At 38.3% G+C, this 22205-nt stretch overlaps 1 protein-coding gene across 1 annotated transcript in view; it reads left to right on the forward strand.

The window, feature by feature from the left end:
• Positions 1–22205, forward strand: part of ncam2 (neural cell adhesion molecule 2) — a 467141-nt gene that overhangs the window by 339176 nt on the left and 105760 nt on the right. The window contains exon 3 of the mRNA XM_063005428.1: positions 7783–7989. Within this exon, the coding sequence (XP_062861498.1) occupies positions 7783–7989 (207 nt within the window). The remainder of the gene's footprint in view (positions 1–7782; positions 7990–22205) is intronic.

Consider the following 22205-nt stretch of genomic DNA (forward strand, 5'->3'; position numbering starts at 1 on the left):
TCCTTTCAGAGTTTGACCAATCGTGACCCTTGATTGGCATATTGGGTGTCCAGTGAGATATAGGTTTAGCTGTCATGTCCTTTCAGACCCCCTTTTCTGTGTTATCTCTGTGGGGCTCCTACTGTGAATTAGACTTGACTTCACTGTTGCTAACCCTTTTCATGCTGGGATTCATAATAGAGTTGCATCTGGAATGATGTCTCCAGCTTGAAGTGCTGCATTACACTGATGTGTTTTTATGACCTTGGTACCATATGGTGATTCTACTCAGTATTCTCTGCAGAGCACACTATACAGGTGTGTGAGGTCTGGTTTTCAATTATGTCTTGACACCAGAGAGTGAAGCAATGCTAGTGAAGCCAGCATTACAAGTTATGGGGACCTTGGCCCTCCAGTCACTGTTTATGAGGAGTTTACCATGTTTTCCCTGTGTCTCTATGCGATGCCTTTGGGTAATCCAGTCTCCTACTTCTTAAAAACATACTGGGGGTAAATTGGCTGCTTTAGTTAGCATTTAGGTGTAGATGTGTGAGCTAATGGGTAAATGTGATACCCTGCAATGAATTGTCACACTGTCCAGAGTGTATTCTTGCTAAATATTTCTGAGAGAGAAAAAATATCTAATTTAATAAAAACAGCGCATTTTTCCTTTAATTAATTACCAGTTGACAAAAAATGCTAGACATGACAGCCACCACTGTGACTCTGTGGCAAACCACATACATTTGCACTTAATAGTAAATAAGATACTTACTGTTCATTTCTCTCAAAAATCTAGTGACAGCAATACATGAGCGGCACCCCATGCCACCAACTGGTATAGCTTGCACCCAACATAGGTCCAAACATAGGGTCAGCTCTTGAAAGGGCCAAAAAGTGCCAGCTGGGTTTCCAGGAAAAGATATATAGTGCTGACATCATGAGCTGGCAGAAAACTGGACTGGATTAAGCCCAGAATCACAGTTTCAGGAGAAAGCAGGTTGCTAACAGAGGAGCTGGCAAATCTGTAAAGAAGAAACCATGATTAATAAAAACACTCCTACATGAAGCGAATTAATACTCAACAAGATGCAGGTGACTGTTACTTAAGAGGTAATGGCAATCAGGAGGATATGATTTTGTAACAACCCTTACGCAAATGTAATACATGTACATATATAACATTTTCATATATAACATATATGCCCATATTTGTGCAAACTATATATGAAACCTATTAGAAACTGGAACAATTTCATATACTGAAATCGATTCATATATGTGTGGCCCATAGAAATATACAGTATATGCTCATGTATGTGTAATTTTTTTTTACATATATGTAACATATATGTCAAAAATGCTTATTTCTATATATAAGTTACTCAAATATATAAAATAACCCCACCCCCTTAGTCCGGTCTTTCCCACCCAGGAGACTGGGAGCCAATTTTGTCTGCTGTAGGCATTAGCCAATTATGCCTGCTAGAGGGCGCCAAGCAATCCGGTAGCAGAGCTGAGATTTAAACCCAGGAGCTCAGAATCTCTGTGCCTGTGAGAGTGCCCTAAATACAGGTCCTTCTCAAAAAATTAGCATATTGTGATAAAGTTCATTATTTTCCATAATGTAATGATAAAAATTAAACTTTCATATATTTTAGATTCATTGCACACCAACTGAAATATTTCAGGTCTTTTATTGTTTTAATACTGATGATTTTGGCATACAGCTCATGAAAACCCAAAATTCCTATCTCAAAAAATTAGCATATTTCATCCGACCAATAAAAGAAAAGTGTTTTTAATACAAAAAAAGTCAACCTTCAAATAATTATGTTCAGTTATGCACTCAATACTTGGTCGGGAATCCTTTTGCAGAAATGACTGCTTCAATGCGGCGTGGCATGGAGGCAATCAGCCTGTGGCACTGCTGAGGTGTTATGGAGGCCCAGGATGCTTCGATAGCGGCCTTAAGCTCATCCAGAGTGTTGGGTCTTGTGTCTCTCAACTTTCTCTTCACAATATCCCACAGATTCTCTATGGGGTTCAGGTCAGGAGAGTTGGCAGGCCAATTGAGCACAGTAATACCATGGTCAGTAAACCATTCACCAGTGGTTTTGGCACTGTGAGCAGGTGCCAGGTCGTGCTGAAAAATGAAATCTTCATCTCCATAAAGCTTTTCAGCAGATGGAAGCATGAAGTGCTCCAAAATCTCCTGATAGCTAGCTGCATTGACCCTGCCCTTGATAAAACACAGTGGACCAACACCAGCAGCTGACATGGCACCCCAGACCATCACTGACTGTGGGTACTTGACACTGGACTTCAGGCATTTTGGCATTTCCTTCTCCCCAGTCTTCCTCCAGACTCTGGCACCTTGATTTCCGAAAACAGTACTTTGGACCACTGAGCAACAGTCCAGTGCTGCTTCTCTGTAGCCCAGGTCAGGCGCTTCTGCCGCTGTTTCTGGTTCAAAAGTGGCTTGACCTGGGGAATGCGGCACCTGTAGCCCATTTCCTGCACACGCCTGTGCACGGTGGCTCTGGATGTTTCTACTCCAGACTCAGTCCACTGCTTCCGCAGGTCCCCCAAGGTCTGGAATCGGCCCTTCTCCACAATCTTCCTCAGGGTCCGGTCACCTCTTCTCGTTGTGCAGCGTTTTCTGCCACACTTTTTCCTTCCCACAGACTTCCCACTGAGGTGCCTTGATACAGCACTCTGGGAACAGCCTATTCGTTCAGAAATTTCTTTCTGTGTCTTACCCTCTTGCTTGAGGGTGTCAGTGATGGCCTTCTGGACAGCAGTCAGGTCGGCAGTCTTACCCATGATTGCAGTTTTGAGTAATGAACCAGGCTGGGAGTTTTTAAAAGCCTCAGGGATCTTTTGCAGGTGTTTAGAGTTAATTCGTTGATTCAGATGATTAGGTTAATAGCTCGTTTAGAGAACCTTTTCATGATATGCTAATTTTTTGAGATAGGAATTTTGGGTTTTCATGAGCTGTATGCCAAAATCATCAGTATTAAAACAATAAAAGACCTGAAATATTTCAGTTGGTGTGCAATGAATCTAAAATATATGAAAGTTTAATTTTTATCATTACATTATGGAAAATAATGAACTTTATCACAATATGCTAATTTTTTGAGAAGGACCTGTATATATTTTTTAATACTACAAAGCCAACTTCTTTTTAAATCAAAACATGGTTTTGGTGCTTGTGTTGCAACCTATTTGCGCAAATTTGAACTGAACAAATATAAGTCATGCCAACTCAATCAATATTGCTCTGAATTCTAGAAAAATAGAAGATGTTGAGTTTTGTTTACAAGACAAATTATACGTTCAATAAAATAAAAACATTTAGAAGCATTTAATGTGTTTCATCAGGTGCATTTTTAATTTATTTTTAAGTATATATTGCTTTGAGTCAGTTTTTACCAACAGCGTTGTTGTAAGGTCTGGGAATTTACACAGAATGAAGCTGTTTTTATATGAATATATTCTCAATATATGTGGATATTACACAACATTTAAATATAAAACATATATATGAATGCCTAAAAATGAGAATATGTTGGCATACAGCCTTTTTATACGTTATGTTAATAAAATTACATATATAAATTAATATATCTCCATATATCCAGATGATACATTATAAAACATTATTGATATACAGTAGGTGCATATATGCCATATATTACATTTCCATGTGGGAATGCCCAGCCACCAATCTCCACTACAGGTGGGCATTACAAATATGTTGTAACACTTATAATTATACCAGAATGGCAGCTTGCTGGTAGCTAGCAAGTAGACAGTCCATCTCTGCATTCTTTCAGCAGCCAGAAAACCAGGTAGGCAGTTTGCTAAGAGTCATTAATAAAACAGCTACATTGATTGATCAGAGGTACAAAAGGGAATATAAATTAGATATTCTATAGAAGTCATTTCACTATATTGAATATAAGATATTTATTTAATAGAAGTCAAACAAGTACAAACCCGATTTCCAGAGAAGTTGGGACATTTTGTAAAACACAATAAATAGAAGAATCTGTGATTTGTTAATTCTCTTGCATCTTTATTTACACAATTGATTTTCAATGTGTTTTGCTGATCTGCTTCATTGTATGTTTAGAATTTGATCCCTACAACACACTTATACTGTGCAAAGCTGGAAAAGAGCAGTGTTTACCCCTGTGTTCCATTAACTTTCCTATTAATGAGATTTTAATTAATGGCTTAGGGACACGAATTGTTGCAGTTTTGCAAATGGATTTTTTTCTCTATTCTTGCTTAATACGAGACTTCAGATACAGTATTTTGCTACAGCAACCATTCATATTTGCTGTACCAAACATTTTCAGTTAGAGACAGATCTAGACTGCAGGCAAGCCAGTCAAGTGCACACATTCTGTGTCTGAGAAGCCACATTGTTGTAGCACATACAGAATAAGACCTGACATCATCTTGCTAAAATTATCATGGGCTTCCCAAGAAAAGATGTTGCCTTGATGGCAGCATGTGTCTCTCTAAGATTACACTTTATTCCTCTGTATTAATTTTACCTTCACACATATTCAAGTCACCCATGCAGTGGGCACTGATGCACCCCCATAACATAGAAAGAATAAATATTTGCAGTCTTGCATTAAGACGTGTTCTAACTAATTGGCATATTTCTCCTGAATTTGTGTTTGGCACAAAGTGGTGAGTCACGGCCCATTATTTCTTGTAAAGACTTATCCTTAGTTAGATCCTCCTTTATATCCAATCATGCTTCCCTCACCTCTTAACTTAACTCTTATTGTGGAATGCTGCTAGCTAAATATTCTATAAACTGTATACTCTTTTTTTGCTTTGTTCCAGCTTTTTTTGGAGTGTGTTGCAGGCATCAAATTTTAAATGTGTTTCTATTTACTAAATACAGTGTTGATCAGTGAAACATTGCAAATCTCTTCTTTCTAATTTTGTCAGTTAAATAAAAACTGAAGAGAATTAACAAATCACAGATTCTCTATTTTTTGAGATATGGGGCTTGTAAAAAAAATCAATAATCATGATTTTGTAGGTGAGATTTGCACACAACTAACAGTCTAGGTAGCTTAACTCACTGAAACAAAAAGACAGTTGATTAGATCATCATCTTCATCATTATGACAATGATATAATAATTATTTGCCTGGTGGATAAGATTTGCCTAAAATTGTGTTAATCATTTAGTAAAGTCACTCTAAACATAAAATTCACAGTAATGGCACAAGTGGCAGAACAATACAGAGCTTCTCTGTACGTGTAAGAATTTGCCACTGTATTATTATAAACTATATATTTATAAGATAACAGGTGCTTCTTAACAAAAATAAAGTCGCTTGTTTTATATAAAGTGCCACACATAACTGACCTGCAATATACAGGCATGTGGTGAATAAACTTAATAAGTTGTTTATTGCCATAATCATTGTGTCAACTTAAAATCTTATTAAAATGATGTTTATTTTAAGGATGCAGATTTTTTCTCTTCATAAACGTCACACTCCAGATAGCTAAGTACTGGCTTACAGTGATCATGAGCAGACACAATTTAATTAGAGAATCAGAGTCTTAATGAAAGTCTTTATAAATCTGATTAAATCAGTAATGTATTTTACAGTGGTTAGGCTATGCTATGACTACTATTTATTTATATAACCTTTTTTAAACCTTTAAAAAGTAGAAGATTTGTATTTCAAATCTCAGTTGTGCTATTTAAATGGCTGGGCATTTCACTGGTTTACAGGGTTTCTACTCATAGCCTGTGCAAAAATGGATTTCTGTCTAGACAACGCACCTACTGCAAGTGGTTGATTCACATGAGCATAGTGTTATTCTTTATCTGTTTGGCTGTCTGCATTGGCAGATGGAGAGAAGTAGTGGCTCTCCTCAGTAAGTACAGAGGCTGTACATCCAGCAGAGATATAATAACATGGGATGGGACAGGACTGGATTGGGAGAAAATCTAAAGGAAAAAAATACTATTGGAACCACCTGCTCAAAAAAAAAAAATTAACCAATTAAATATTTTTAAAACTTAATTGTAGTCAATGTTTAGTAAAATTTATCAGGAAATTATAGAGACCTTTTAGCCTGCCTCACATTACCAGACAGTTGCTATTTATTAATTGATGTTTACATTCAACAGGTCTGGCAGCAACCATGTAAACAGGGTGGTTCTCACATGAGCTTTTAGGTTAGGTAAATGTGAAATTAATTGCTTAAATCAACATATTTTTATATAACAGTTTACCTGATGATTGATAAATCTGTAATGTATTTGGGCTAAACGAGACCAGAGGGGGCAGAGACACGCAGAGATGTATAACAAAAGATATTTAATAATAAGAAGCAAGACAATACAGTTTTGCACAAGACAAAACATACACACACATGAACTAAGGTAAATGCTAACACTAATCTAAACATACATGAATAATGCTAAAGCTACACTAATGCTAATTGCTAAACACATAAAACCTTAACCCTAAGCTAAGCTAACACTAAACATGAACTGGACCAGGACCAAGAGCATGAACGAGACGAACCGAACCAAACCAAACCAAACCAAACCAAAGCAAACCAAAATCCTGACAAAACCGAATCAAACCATAACACCAGTCAAAATAACATGAGCAAAGCACTAACCAACATGTCAGGGTCAAAATAGTTCCCGCTTGACTGATCCACAGGCCTCTTTAAATGCCCTGAGCATTCTCCCTAAACAATAGGCACCTGTGGATCATTAACAGGGACCCAATCACAAAAAGGGGCAAACAAACATGTACTCCCGGAGAGTTGGGTGTGGCAGGTGTGCATGAGTTCCAGAAGCACAGAGGTCATACATTTGCACTTACATTATTTATGTCTATACTGTATTAAAGCTTAGAATCTCTATTTTTAATCAATTTTAGTCTTTTTATATTTCAGTAATATTTATTAATATCATTGATACTAAAATAACAGGTAAAAAATAACAAAACAAAACAAAAAACATGAGTGGATATTCATATTAAATCATATATGTAATTTGGACATTCTACAGTCTATATTACCCAAACCATTAGATTACCTCTAGTGATATTAACTGCAGGTTGTTCTTCTCCCAACCAACAATATGGTTATGAATTACCTGTACCAATTAGACACAAAGTGTAATGTTTAAACAGTAAGTGATAAATAACGGGGTTGGACGTGCCCCACTAGAGCGAGAACCAGAAAGAACATAAACAAGAATGAATTGAGATCTGAATCTGTGACAAAGCCAGCTTTTAAAAAAACAGGAATTATAGAAAAGTGTCCAAACCTGCCGGTTGCAGCCATGCACGAGTGAATCCCATGCCACACCAACTCACGCTCCACTGCACATACTGGTGGTTCGGTGAATCCAACTCAGGAAACAGGGACGTCATGCTGCCTCTGGAGCAGGCCGCTATCCCTGGGTGGTTCCCATGTGAGGCCCAAGCTGTGACACTGGGGCAAGTTCCCAAAAATAAACAGAATGCTGACATTCTCATGGACGACTATAAACCTGTTACACTTGCTGTTTGAACAGTCAAAACATATGAATATGAAGATTTGCAAAGATTCTCCATAGATCTATTTTTAATGTTCCCTGGGCAATAAATGCTGGTTATTTGTCATCAGAATTAATATTATCATTAAGCTTTTGCACATACAGTATATTCATTGAAATCCAATTTTTTAAATGAAATGTACACAAGTATCTATTTTAAAGTAGAAAAATTTCTGTGTTTGTGTGTGCAGTGATTGGAGAGCCCGTAAGTTTGGAATGGTATAACCCACAGGGTGAGCGCATGCTGCCGTCCCAACGCATTGCTCTGCACAATGAGGGTGTGCGGTCCAGACTCACCCTCTACAACGCAAACATAGAGGATGCAGGCATCTACCGCTGTCAGGCCACTGATGCACAGGGTCAGACTCGGGAGGCCACTGTGGTGCTGGAGATTTACCGTAAGTACACAAAATACACTTACAAACCCCATTTTGGGGAAAATAAAGATTTCTAATGTTTTTGTTGACCAACATACAGTATCTCACAAAAGTGAGTACACCCCTCACATTTTTGCAAATATTTCATTATATCTTTTCATGGGACAACACTATAGACATGAAACTTGGATATAACTTAGAGTAGTCAGTGTACAGCTTGTATAACAGTATAGATTTACTGTCTTCTGAAAATAACTCAACACACAGCCATTAATGTCTAAATGGCTGGCAACATAAGTGAGTACACCCCACAGTGAACATGTCCAAATTGTGCCCAAATGTGTCGTTGTCCCTCTCTGGTGTCATGTGTCAAGGTCCCAGGTGTAAATGGGGAGCAGGGCTGTTAAATTTGGTGTTTTGGGTACAATTTTCTCATACTGGCCACTGGATATTCAACATGGCACCTCATGGCAAAGAACTCTCTGAGGATGTGAGAAATAGAATTGTTGCTCTCCACAAAGATGGCCTGGGCTATAAGAAGATTGCTAACACCCTGAAACTGAGCTACAGCATGGTGGCCAAGGTCATACAGGGGTTTTCCAGGACAGGTTCCACTCGGAACAGGCTTCGCCAGAGTTGACCAAAGAAGTTGAGTCCACGTGTTCAGCGTCATATCCAGAGGTTGGCTTTAAAAAATAGACACATGAGTGCTGCCAGCATTGCTGCAGAGGTTGAAGACGTGGGAGGTCAGCCTGTCAGTGCTCAGACCATACGCCGCACACTGCATCAACTCGGTCTGCATGGTCGTCATCCCAGAAGGAAGGTGACGCACAAGAAAGCCAGCAAACAGTTTGCTGAAGACAAGCAGTCCAAGAACATGAATTACTGGAATGTCCTGTGGTCTGACGAGACCAAGATAAACTTGTTTGGCTCAGATGATGTCCAGCATGTGTGGCGGCGCCCTGGTGAGAAGTACCAAGTCAACTGTCTCTTGCCTACAGTCAAGCATGGTGGTGGTAGCATCATGGTCTTGGGCTGCATGAGTGCTGCAGGTACTGGGGAGCTGCAGTTTGTTGAGGGAAACATGAATTCCAACATGTACTGTGACATTCTGAAAGAGAGCATGATCCCCTCCCTTCAAAAACTCCCTTCAAAAACCTCCAAGATGACAACTGCCTTGCTGAGGAAGCTGAAGGTAAAGGTGATGGACTAAACCCAATTGAGCACCTGTGGGGCATCCTCAAGTGGAAGGTGGAGGAGTTCAAGGTGTCTAACATCCACCAGCTCCGTGATGTCATCATGGAGGAGTGGAAGAGGATTCCAGTAGCAACCTGTGCAGCTCTGGTGAATTCCATGCCCAGGAGGGTTAAGGCAGTGCTGGATAATAATGGTGGTCACACAAAATATTGACACTTTGGGCACAATTTGGACATGTTCACTGTGGGGTGTACTCACTTATGTTGCCAGCTATTTAGACATTAATGGCTGTGTGTTGAGTTATTTTCAGAAGACAGTAAATCTACACTGCTATACAAGCTGTACACTGACTACTCCAAGTGTCATGTCTATAGTGTTGTCCCATGAAAAGATATAATGAAATATTTGCAGAAATGTGAGGGGTGTACTCACTTTTGTCAGATACTGTAATTGTATTCTGTAAATATACAGTGCTGTTAAAAATCGTGATTTCTCCTAATTTTGCTAATTTATGCAACGTCAATATGCCATTAATGCTTTGTGATGGTTGGCTGCACAGATTTGTCACATATAAATATTTCAGATCTACTAATATATATAAGATAAACACAATATGTATAAACACAAAATATAAATATTAATTCAAAACATACACTGACTAGGCATAACATTATGACCACTGACAGGTGAAGTGAATAATACTGATTATCTCTTCATCACGGCACCTGTTAGTGGGTGGGATATATTAGGCAGCAAGTGAACATTTTATCCTCAAAGTTGATGTGTTAGAAGCAGGAAAAATGGACAAGCGTAAGGATTTAAGCAAGTTTGAGAAGGGCCAAATCGTGATGTCTAGACGACTGGGTCAGAACATCTCCAAAACAGCAGCTCTTGTAGGGTATCTGCAGTGGTCAGGATCTATCAAAAGTGGTCCAAGGAAGGAACCAGTGGTAAACCGGCGACAGTGTCATGGGCAGCCAAGGCTCATTGATGCGCGGGGAGCGAAGGCTGTCCTTTGTGGTCCGATCCAACAGACGAGCTAATGTTTTGCTGGGAAACCTTGGGTCCTGCCATTCATGTGGATGTTACTTGTGACACGTACCACCTACCTAAACATTGTTGCAGACCATGTACACCCTTTCATGGAAACAGTATTCTCTAATGGCTGTGGCCTCTTTCAGCAGGATAATGCACCCTGCCACAAAGCAAAAATGGTTCAGGAATGGTTTGAGGAGCACAACAATGAGTTTGAGGTGTTGACTTGGCCTCCAAATTCTCCAGATCTCAATCCAATCGAGCATCTGTGGGATGTGCTGGACAAACAAGTCTGATCCATGGAGGCCCCACCTTGCAACTTACAGGAGTTAAAGGATCTGCTGCTAACATCTTGGTGCCAGAGGTCCAGTGGAGTCCATGCCTCGACGGGTCAGGGCTGTTTTGGGAGCAAAATGGGGACAAACACAATATTAGGAAGATGGTCATGTTATGCCTAATTGGTGTATATCACCCATGTGAAAAAAGTAATTAACCCTTAAACCTAATAACTGTCTGCGCCACCCTTGGCAGTAATAACTACAATGAGTCTTTTTCATTACTATGGAGGTATTTTGGCCCACTCTTTTTGCAGACTTGTTATAATTTGGCTACATTGGAGGGTTTTTCAGCATAAACTGCCTATTTAATGTCTTGCCACCGTATATCAATGGACAAGTCATGCATTGACTGGCAGACATTCTTCTTTAGGATTTTTTGATAGAGAGTAAAAATCATGGTACTATCAATTATCACAAGATCATCACACTACGGCCAATACATCTGACTGTTAGTGTGGAATGTGACTGTTTGGTGGAAGGTGATGTTAGCTTTATGCCAAATTTATGCCAAAGTGTTTTTATTTTATTTTATTTTTTTTATTTTTCAAATGCCAGATAAGCTTTGCAACTCTCCCATGGATGCAGTTTTCTTATTGAGGAAACTGTGTGCATTGACCTTTTCTGTAGATTTTCATCTGAGCCCTTTTGTGACCCCTGAATGAGCTGTTGCATTCTTGGTGAAATTTTGATAGCCTAGCCACTCTTGGGAAGGTTCAATAGTCTTCCAAGTTTTGTCAATTTGTAGATAATGGCTCCCTTTGTGGTTTGCTGGAGTCCCCGAGTCTTAGCATTGGCTTTAAATCGCTTTAGAACACGGCAACATGTGCTGCTTTTGGAGACCTTCTAGCCTGCCTCACATTACCAGACAGTTGCTATTTAATTGATGTTTACATTTAACAGTCTGGCAGTAACCATGCCTGGGTGTGGCCAGTGAAATTGAACCTAACTATCAATTTAATTTAGTTAACTGGTTGCTTTAGTGGGTGGCACGGTGGCTCAGTGGACAGCACTGTCGCCTCACAGCAAGAAGGTCCTTTCTGTGCAGAGTTTGCATGTTCTCCCTATGTCTGCGTGGGTTTCCTCCGGAAGCTCTGGTTTTCTCCCACAGTCCAAAAACATGCAGTCAGGTTAATTGGAGACACTGATTTGCCCTATAGGTGAATGGGTGTGTGTGTGTGTCTGCCCTGCGATGGACTGGCTCCCTGTCCAGGGTGTTACTGTGTGCCTTGCGCCCATTGAAAAGCTGGGATAGGCTCCACCCCCCCCCTTCCCGCGATGCTAATTGGATAAGTGGTTAAGAAAGTGAGTGAGTGGTTGATTTAGTAGCTAAGGGATAATTTACTTTTTCCACATAGTGCCAGGTGGGACTGAGCAGCATTTTTTTCTTCAATAAAGGAAAAACCATCTTTTAACTCTTGTGTTCTGTTGACACTGGCTTTACTGTATTGTTTTGGGGTCCCAGAGAACACAATGTTGTGTGGATAAAAAAAAATACATTGACTTCAAAATTAACCAAATGAATTTATCAAATTATTCGGAGAGAGAGAGAGAGAGGCAGGAAACATGAAATTATGTTAATCATGTTAGCTGGGGGCTCTAAGACCACAAACAGAAGTGTATACATTACAGGGTGTTTGGAACACAATATCAATATAGAAATATTATATATAAATAATATAAAAATAATTGCAGTATCCATAAAATGTAAAAAAAAAAAAAAAAAGTATTAAGCTGATTTTGTGAGCTGTTATAGAGGCTCTGGGGTCTCAGGGACCCCAAACAGAATGTTAAATTAAGCATTTTGTGTTTTCTTGGTTTATCTTTGTCTTATATTTAAAGAAGTTTAATGATCTGAAACATAAGTGTGACAAATATTCAAAAATAGTAGAAATTAGGAAGAACCAAATACAGCACAATGAACAACTTTGTACCTAGTCTATTTTCTGTTTACTTTTTAATTAAACACCTGCATCTTTCGCTTGATTTTAATTTGTTTTGAATTCATGGTGAGCAGCCAAAACATGATCCATACTAAAAAGTTTAATAAGTGGGCTGTGTTGATACGTGCTGGGTAATACAACTGCTGACAGGCTTCTTCAATTATCCTGTCATGCACAGCATTCTGCATACATAGTGGTCTTTAGGGGTACATCATTTCCTGGTAAGTATTAAGGACTTTCAGAGCAGCTTAGACATCCTACCTCTTGACAGTGACATAAGAAATTCGAACAAGTGCAAATAACAAATACAAAAATGAATACAAAAGTTGAAAAGAAAAATAATTCTGGGTAGGATTGTGGGATGGCTATGTGACTGTGGGTTATGGGAACCGGAATGCTATTTTTAGGCCCAATTGAATAGAGAGTGTGTTTGTGTGAGTGTGTGTGTGTGTTGTCATGGTACACAAACCAGTGACCATTCACAGCTTGTATAAATTTTTTCTCATTTCTCATATGAATAATGACCTTGCTGTACAAGGCCTGTTGTAACCGAATGTTCCAAAGACTAAATCACACATTTGTTGTAAACACTAGCTTTAACATAAAAATGTCTTAACGCTAAATTTGATTTACAATGATGAGCCTCAACATTAGGACTACAGTAGACCCTTGACTTACAAATTTAATTGGTTCCAAAGGGCTGTTCTTAAGTCAAAATGTTTGTTAGTTAAACCTATTCTTCCCATAAGAAATCATGTAAATAGAATTAATTCATGCCAGACCTCCCAACCTTACCTAACCTTTCTAATGGTTTTTGTTATAAATACAAGTATATCTGCCCTTAAATCTTAAATTATAGAATAGATGTAATATCCATGTAATAAACAATACAAAACAACAATACACAGTAGAACTGTACTGTACATAATAACATCACATTTCAGTACAGTACGTGTGCTGTACCATACACCGTAATACATTGTATCTACCAGAAACAACAATTATTATTTCTGTATTATTTCCTTCTTTATTTTAATAGCGTTGTATTTTGTAGGTGTAATTTCACGAAAGAATAAATCCTTCTTCTCTTACTCAATGTCCCCTCTGTCTGATACACAGTGACATCTACTGACATGAGTAATTATACAACAACAAACAACTGCGCTTTCTCTGCACCTTCTCTGGGGACATTTTAATATTGAATTTTACAAAATGTAAAGAAAACACCGGAAAAACACTGTCCGCTGCCCAAATGTTTGCTAACTGTATATATGTATATATATATATATATATATATATATATATATATATATATATATATATATATATATATATATATATATACTGTATATATATATATATATATATATATATATATATATATATATATATATATATATATATATACTGTACATCGTATGGTAAACCGTTCGTAACTCAAGGGTCTACTGTACCTGCATAAAAATGCTTTGTGTATTGTGACCCTTGTTTTTCCATACCAAATGCCATAGCCTTCATGTCCTGAGGTTTGTGGCTTGTCGCTTCTTGGATCACTGTCAGTTGGTACTTTTGAGCACCACTTGTTATTTTTGAGAACCTTCAATCCGTTCATCTGACCTGAACAATTTGTCCCTTATCAAAATCAATTCTTTATGCCTGATCTTTATGCTGGGAGAGGTTTTGGCTCATCAGTACATGTATAACATATCTTAATCACAAAATCATAAAACTATAGCCTCCTATATAACTTGGTGGTGCAATGGTAAATTAGGCTTTTCCACTCCAGCTGGGATCCAGAGTTGGAATCCCCAACATTGCTATCAGTCAGTCGGGCATCTACATACGAACAAGATTGGCTCTGTCTCTGGGGTGGTCGAATACCCAACGGGGCTATTGACTCTACAGTGGTCTATATACAGACGTAAAAGTCTCTATTAAACCTCCTCCCAGAACCAGAACACCCAGAAGACAAGCATCAAGGCTGTTTTCTGTACTAGCACCCAATTGGTGGAACGAACTTCCTTTGTCTGTTCTAACATCTGAGTCTCTCAGTGTCTTCAAAAGACAATTAAAAACCCACCTCTCTCCAACTCTGGCGGCCTGTCAAAATTCCTTTTTATGCATTCCAGTCAACCCTTTCTTTGCACACCTTGAACACATCTCTGGGTAACACATCTCAGCTGAAGCAAATTAAGAGAGTTCACAATGGTTTAATTACGTTGTAACCCAACTTTAGGTTAACAGACTAACAGTAGATTTAAAGATCAGCAATATTGTGTAGTGGTTAAATAATTGTGACATAGCAATATTAAAATATCCTGCTACTCTAAAATAACTGATGAAGAATTCATTTAAAGCAAGATTTAGCCATCCATAAAGCTAAGATTTATAAATCTCTCTTTCTTTATAGATTTATGTACATATATTAAACACCATATCTTACTATATAGCTTATAGAATACCCCTTAATATTTACATTCAGTGGAATGCACAGTCCATGCTGTGAAAGTGTTTGGTGTGATTTAAAACATTTAAAACCCAATCCCTCTGAATAGGGCAAAGGTGTGTTATGTTTGACTCCAGGCCATTTTAGAAACATATTATCTACTGACAGCCTTCAAATGCAAATCTATTACCAACGGCAGTTTTTAAACTTTTAATGGATTTATTTTATTTTTTTCACAAAAATGTTTAAGAACACCCAGTTTAGTACAGTGCAGGTAAACAATCTGTCTGTAAAATGCTGGTATAAATTATGGACAAATGGCTGAACGTCAACAAACTAAAAGGTCACTTGTTGGAATGGCTAATGTGATAAATGCTGTCACTCTGACTGAGTTGTAGAAGTCAGTGGTGCAACTGGAAGTGATGCTTATGAATCATTTATATGCAAAATGTTACCTTAAAATAACCTTTCAGGAAAAACAGCCCTTGGAAGACCGCTCAGTTATGTGACAGAAAGTCTGATGATCCGATAAGAACACAACTGGAACTTTTAAGCATTAATATGTGTGGCATAAATTACTGCGCTAGATTTGTGGTAAGAACTCAAAATTGCTGTACCTCACAGCCCTAAACTAATCTAGCATAACTTTTAAAACTGGCCAGAGTTGCTTTATGCTTTATGTTTTTTGCTCGATATATATGAAATGAAAACTGATATATATAAAATGAAACTTGATATATATACAATGAATCTCGATATATATATATATATATATATATATATATATATATATATATATATAATGAAACTTGATATATAAAAGTAAACTTGATATATATGGAATGTAAACTGATATATATATATATATATATATATATATATACAGTGTATCACGAAAGTGAGTACACCCCTCACATTTCTGCAAATATTTCATTATATCTTTTCATGGGACAACACTATAGACATGAAACTTGGATATAACTTAGAGTAGTCAGTGTACAGCTTGTATAGCAGTGTAGATTTACTGTCTTCTGAAAATAACTCAACACACAGCCATTAATGTCTAAATAGCTGGCAACATAAGTGAGTACACCCCACAGTGAACATGTCCAAATTGTGCCCAAATGTGTCGTTGTCCCTCCCTGGTGTCATGTGTCAAGGTCCCAGGTGTAAATGGGGAGCAGGGCTGTTAAATTTGGTGTTTTGGGTACAATTCTCTCATACTGGCCACTGGATATTGAACATGGCACCTCATGGCAAAGAACTCTCTGAGGATGTGAGAAATATAATTGTTGCTCTCCACAAAGATGGCCTGGGCTATAAGAAGATTGCTAACACCCTGAAACTGAGCTACAGCATGGTGGCCAAGGTCATACAGCGGTTTTCCAGGACAGGTTCCACTCGGAACAGGCTTCGCCAGGGTCGACCAAAGAAGTTGAGTCCACGTGTTCGGCGTCATATCCAGAGGTTGGCTTTAAAAAATAGACACATGAGTGCTGCCAGCATTGCTGCAGAGGTTGAAGACGTGGGAGGTCAGCCTGTCAGTGCTCAGACCATACGCCGCACACTGCATCAACTCGGTCTGCATGGTCGTCATCCCAGAAGGAAGCTGACGCACAAGAAAGCCAGCAAACAGTTTGCTGAAGACAAGCAGTCCAAGAACATGGATTACTGGAATGCCCTGTGGTCTGACGAGACCAAGATAAACTTGTTTGGCTCAGATGGTGTCCAGCATGTGTGGCGGCGCCCTGGTGAGAAGTACCAAGACAACTGTATCTTGCCTACAGTCAAGCATGGTGGTGGTAGCATCATGGTCTTGGGCTGCATGAGTGTTGCTGGCACTGGGGAGCTGCAGTTCATTGAGGGAAACATGAATTCCAACATGTACTGTGACATTCTGAAACAGAGCATGATCCCCTCCCTTCGAAAACTGGGCCTCATGGCAGTTTTCCAACAGGATAACGACCCCAAACACAACCTCCAAGATGACAACTGCCTTGCTGAGGAAGCTGAAGGTAAAGGTGATGGACTAAACCCAATTGAGCACCTGTGGCGCATCCTCAAGTGGAAGGTGGAGGAGTTTAAGGTGTCTAACATCCACCAGCTCCGTGATGTCATCACGGAGGAGTGGAAGAGGATTCCAGTAGCAACCTGTGCAGCTCTGGTGAATTCCATGCCCAGGAGGGTTAAGGCAGTGATTATAATGGTGGTCACACAAAATATTGACACTTTAGGCACAATTTGGACATGTTCACTGTGGGGTGTACTCACTTATGTTGCCAGCTATTTAGACATTAATGGCTGTGTGTTGAGTTATTTTCAGAAGACAGTAAATCTACACTGCTATACAAGTTGTACACTGACTACTCTTAGTTATATCCAAGTTTCATGTCTATAGTGTTGTCCCATGAAAAGATATAATGAAATATTTGCAGAAATGTGAGGGGTGTACTCACTTTCGTGATACACTGTATATAATGAAACTGCAGTTTTCATTCCATATATATCAAGTTAAATTTTATATATATCACTTTTCATTGCATATGTATTGAGTTTTATTTTATATATATCAAGTTTCATTTTATATACAGTATATCAGGTTTCATTCCACATTTATCGAGTTTCATTTTATATATATCGTTTTATTATATATATATATATATATATATATATATATATATATATATATATATATATAATATATATATATATATATATATATAAGTTTCATTTTATATATATCATTTTTATTCCATATATATAATAATATAATAATGCCATCAGCAAAAAATGTTTTGGGTTGCGCGCGTAGCCATTGATGCACCGCTGCTTTCACATCATCACCACATACAAATCTTCTTCCACTTAAAGCTTCTTTGAGCGTCCAAAAAGGTGGAAATCAGATGGCACGACTTCACTGATCCCAAAAAGAATTAAACTTTCTTATATAATTAATTAATATATTATTTATTTAATAATTAACTAATGAATTATTGCTATTTTTTAAAATTACAAAAGCTTTTTTAAAGCAAAAAAGCTTGGTGGATTATAGATCAACATCGAATTCACTGTGGTTTAGCTCTATTCATCGATATTGCCTCCTCTCATAGAACTGATGTTGTGACCTCTTGACATCTATGTATTCTTGTGCTTGAATACATACAATTTAATGCAGCAACAGCAACAGAACAGCTATGAATGCACTCCAGCTTCGAGCAAATAAATAGACAGTCTTTACATGTTGTGCAACTAGTTTAATTCCTGCCTTCTAGCCACAAATATACTTTTAAACCACACGACAGAGAAAAATTATTCTAATTCTACACAATTTATCCTGAGGGGCATCAGCTTTTACATGATTGAGCTATAAAGCAATCTGAGCCTATATTAATGCAAATTACATTCTGTAAAAGATATGCTCCTTTTTCTATGCTGATGGCAAACATTATGCACGTTATGTAAACCAAAAAAGCACCACTCCTCCGCTATATTCTATTTTAGAAAAGCCAGCTATTCACAGAACTGCTATTTTTTTCTATGGATGAATGACATCTAAAGCACTCACACACAAAATCAAATCAATTTTGTTTGTCTTTTAATAATGTTTGGTAAAGCTGTCAGTGTAAACCTAGACATGATTAGAAAGCTAAAACACATGCCAGAGCAATTATGTGAGACTAACAAAAAGTGACAAAGAAAGGAACATCCTGAAGGAAATCATTATTATACACTGATCAGCCAAAACATTAAAACCACCTCCTAGTTTCTACACTCACTGTCTGTCTATTTTATCAGCTCCACTTACCATATAGAAGCACTTTGAAGTTCCACAATTACTGACTGTAGTCCATCTATTTCTCTACATACTGTTTTAGCCTGCTTTCACCCTGTTCTTTAATGGTCAGGACCCCCACAGGACCACTACAGAGCAGGTATTATTTAGGTGGTGGATGATTCTCAGCACTGCAGTGACAATGACATGATGGTGGTGTGTTGTGTTGTGCTGGTATGAGTGGATCAGACACAGCAGCGCTGATGAAGTTTTTCAATACCGTTTCCACTCACTGTCCACTCTATTAGACACTCCTACCTAGTTGGTCCACCTTGTAGAGACGATCGCTTATCTATTGCTGCTGTTTGAGTTGGTCATCTTCTAGACCTTCATGAGTGGTTACAGGACGCTGCCAATGGGGCGCTGTTGGCTGGATATTTTTGGTTGGTGGACTACTCTCAGTCCAGCAGTGACAGTGAGGTGTTTAAAAACTCCATCAGCGCTGCTGTGTCTTGTTCACTCATACCAGCACAACACACACTAACACAACACCATCATGTCAGTGTTACTGCAGTGCTGAGAAGGACCCACCACCCAAATAATACCTACTCTGTGGTGGTCCTGGGAGAGTCCTGACCATTGAAGAACAGCATGAAAGGGGGCTAACAAAGCATGCAGAGAAACAGATGGATTACAGTCAGTAATTGTAGAACTACAAAGTGCTTCTATATGGTAAGTGGAGCTGATAAAATGGACAGTGTGTGTAGAAACAAGGAGGGAGTTTATATACATGCATAAAATAACACTTACTGTGTAAGCTTACAGGCATGGTGGCTCAGTAGGTAGCACTGTCGGCCTGTGATGGAATGGCAACCTGTCCAGGGTGTTTCCTACCTTTCGCCCAAATGAATTGCACCCACCAAGCCTGACCAGGATAAAGCGGTAGTAAAACAGACAATGGATGGATGGATGAATGGATGAATGTGTAAGCTTTCCTGCTATATTGATATATTATAGTGTACATTAGTATCCATGACTCTATGAAGTACCAGAAGATCTCTAGCAGGATACAGCCTTTTATCCATTTATAAAGAATACATATTTAATAATATATTTAAAACTCCACAAACCACAGAGTTAAGATATTATAATCAGTCCAAAACCTCGAGGAAAATAAATTATCTGACTGATTTCTTTCAACTGCTCCCATCAGGGGTCGCCACAGGGAATCATTAGTCCGCATATTTGTTTTGGCACAGTTTTCTAATCCAGACGCCCTTTCTGACACAGCTCTGCTATTTATCCAGGTAAAATGATCCAGCACTAAGAGTGCACTGATATGTGTCTCCATAAAGGCTGGCTTCACGTACTGTGCCTTGTGTATTTGTAAATCCTGTAATAGAATCAGACTCCTGGAGCCCAGACACTGCTGTTATCAATAGTATGGCTCTTATCTTTATACCAGACAAGCTTACTAAGAAAATAAGTTATGTAAAATAAATAAATACAACCCCAAATCAGAAAAAGTTGGGACAGTATGGAAAATGCAAATAATAAAAAACAGAGTTTCTTATATTTGACTTTTATTAGATTGCAGACAGGATGAACCTGAGATATTTCATGTTTTATCTGCTCAACTTCATTTCATTTATTAATACATCCATTCCTGCATTTCAGGCCTGCAACACATTAAAAAAATTGGGACAGTAAAGCATTTACCACTTTGTAATGTTGCCATTCCTTTTCACCACACTTAAAAGACGTTTTGGCACCGAGGATACCAAGTGATTTAGTGTTTCAGCTTTTATTTTGTCCCATTGTCATGCAAACACGCCTGTGCAACAGTACGGGGTCGTCATTGTCACATTGTTACATTTCGTTTAAAAATTCTCCACACATTCTCTGTTGGGGACAGGTCAGGACTGCAGGCAGGCCAGTCCAGTACCCGTACCCTCTTCTTCCGCAGCCATGCCTTTGTAATGTGTGCAGCATGTGGATTTGCATTGTCTTGTTGAAAAATGTATGGACGTCCCTGGAAAAGATGATGTCTTGAAGGCAGCATATGTTGCTCTAAGATCTCAATGTACTTTTCTGCATTAATGCTACCATTACAGGCACTGACACAGCCCTATACAATGACAGACCCTGGCTTTTGGGCTTGTTGCTGAAAACAGTCTGGATGGACCTTTTCGTCTTTGGTCCAGAGCACACGCCATTCCAATCACCTGTTGACATCACCTGTTTGGAATCACATCATTATTTAGTTTTTTCACCTCATTACTAGCCCTAAATTGCCCCCCGTGCCAACTTGTTTTGGAATGTGTTGCAGGCCTGAAATGCAGGAATGGAGGTATATTAACAAATGAAATGAAGTTGAGCAGACAAAACAGGAAATATCTCAGGTTCATCCTGTCTGCAATCAAATTAAAGTCAAAGTAAATGTAAGGAACACTGCATTTTTATTTTATTAGCATTTTCCATACTGTCCCAATTTTTTCTGATTTGGGGTTGTAAATACAGCTAATTAATTAACTCATAATGGTTTTAAAAAAAAAAATTTTTTTGACATAATTAATTTGTTGCCATTACAGCCCTAGAAATATTACGGAAACCTCTGCGCCACCTTTTTGATTCTGTGCAAACCTCCCTGTCATAGTTTCTGATTTTGTAGCAGTGTTGACATTTGCTAAAAGCTTTTTGAGAAGCTGTATTTCAAACAGAGGAAGTGTGTAAACAGACATGACACACAGATCAATGCTCCAAGCTGATGTGCTGACGTTGAACTGTTTTTTTTTTTTTTTTGGCGTTTTTTGAGTCATTTTCTCCTTTGATGAAGAAACGCTGTTGTGCATGACAGACTGTCACTCAAAGAAAGGGGTTGTTAGTGTTAATAAATCTAATTTGATGGAACACCTCAATTAATTTACACTTATGTAACTGTGAAGGATCATAGACAATGTGCTAACTAGACTGAGCTCTGCTCACTGACAGTGTTTAAAAAGCTGAAATGTCAAACAAAAAAGCTCCTTTCTGGAAGTTTTAGTTTAGACAAAGCTTACACAAATACCAGACAGATTTCCATGTGTTTTTTTTTCTTCCCCAGCCTGACTCAACCTTAAATGTTAACTTGAAGTACATATGTATAGAATGCCGTGCTTGGTAAGTTGTACCATGGTATTCAACAGGAAGGATGTGATTCTGCTTAGTTTTTCCACAAACAGATTGTTGAGAGAAATCTTTGACACTAAAAGTCTGAGGTCATCATCTAACTCTATCCTTGAACTTTACTTGGTCTTGCATTCAACCAGAGCTGAGGATTCAACTTCACGTACTGTATATATAATGAGCTAAATGTCAGAGGTTCTGTCATGGCATTTTAGAAGCTGAATATTCTGGGCTCTTCTAGAGTCTGTTTGTTGAATAGGATTTGTAGGATTTGTTGCTCTGCAGTTAGACCAGCTATTTTTCCCGCAGTGAGCTGATTTATCAGGGTGTTTCTTTGCCTTTCA

This window comes from Trichomycterus rosablanca, chromosome 12 (assembly GCF_030014385.1).
Source record: "Trichomycterus rosablanca isolate fTriRos1 chromosome 12, fTriRos1.hap1, whole genome shotgun sequence".
Classification (NCBI taxonomy): Eukaryota; Metazoa; Chordata; class Actinopteri; order Siluriformes; family Trichomycteridae; genus Trichomycterus; species Trichomycterus rosablanca.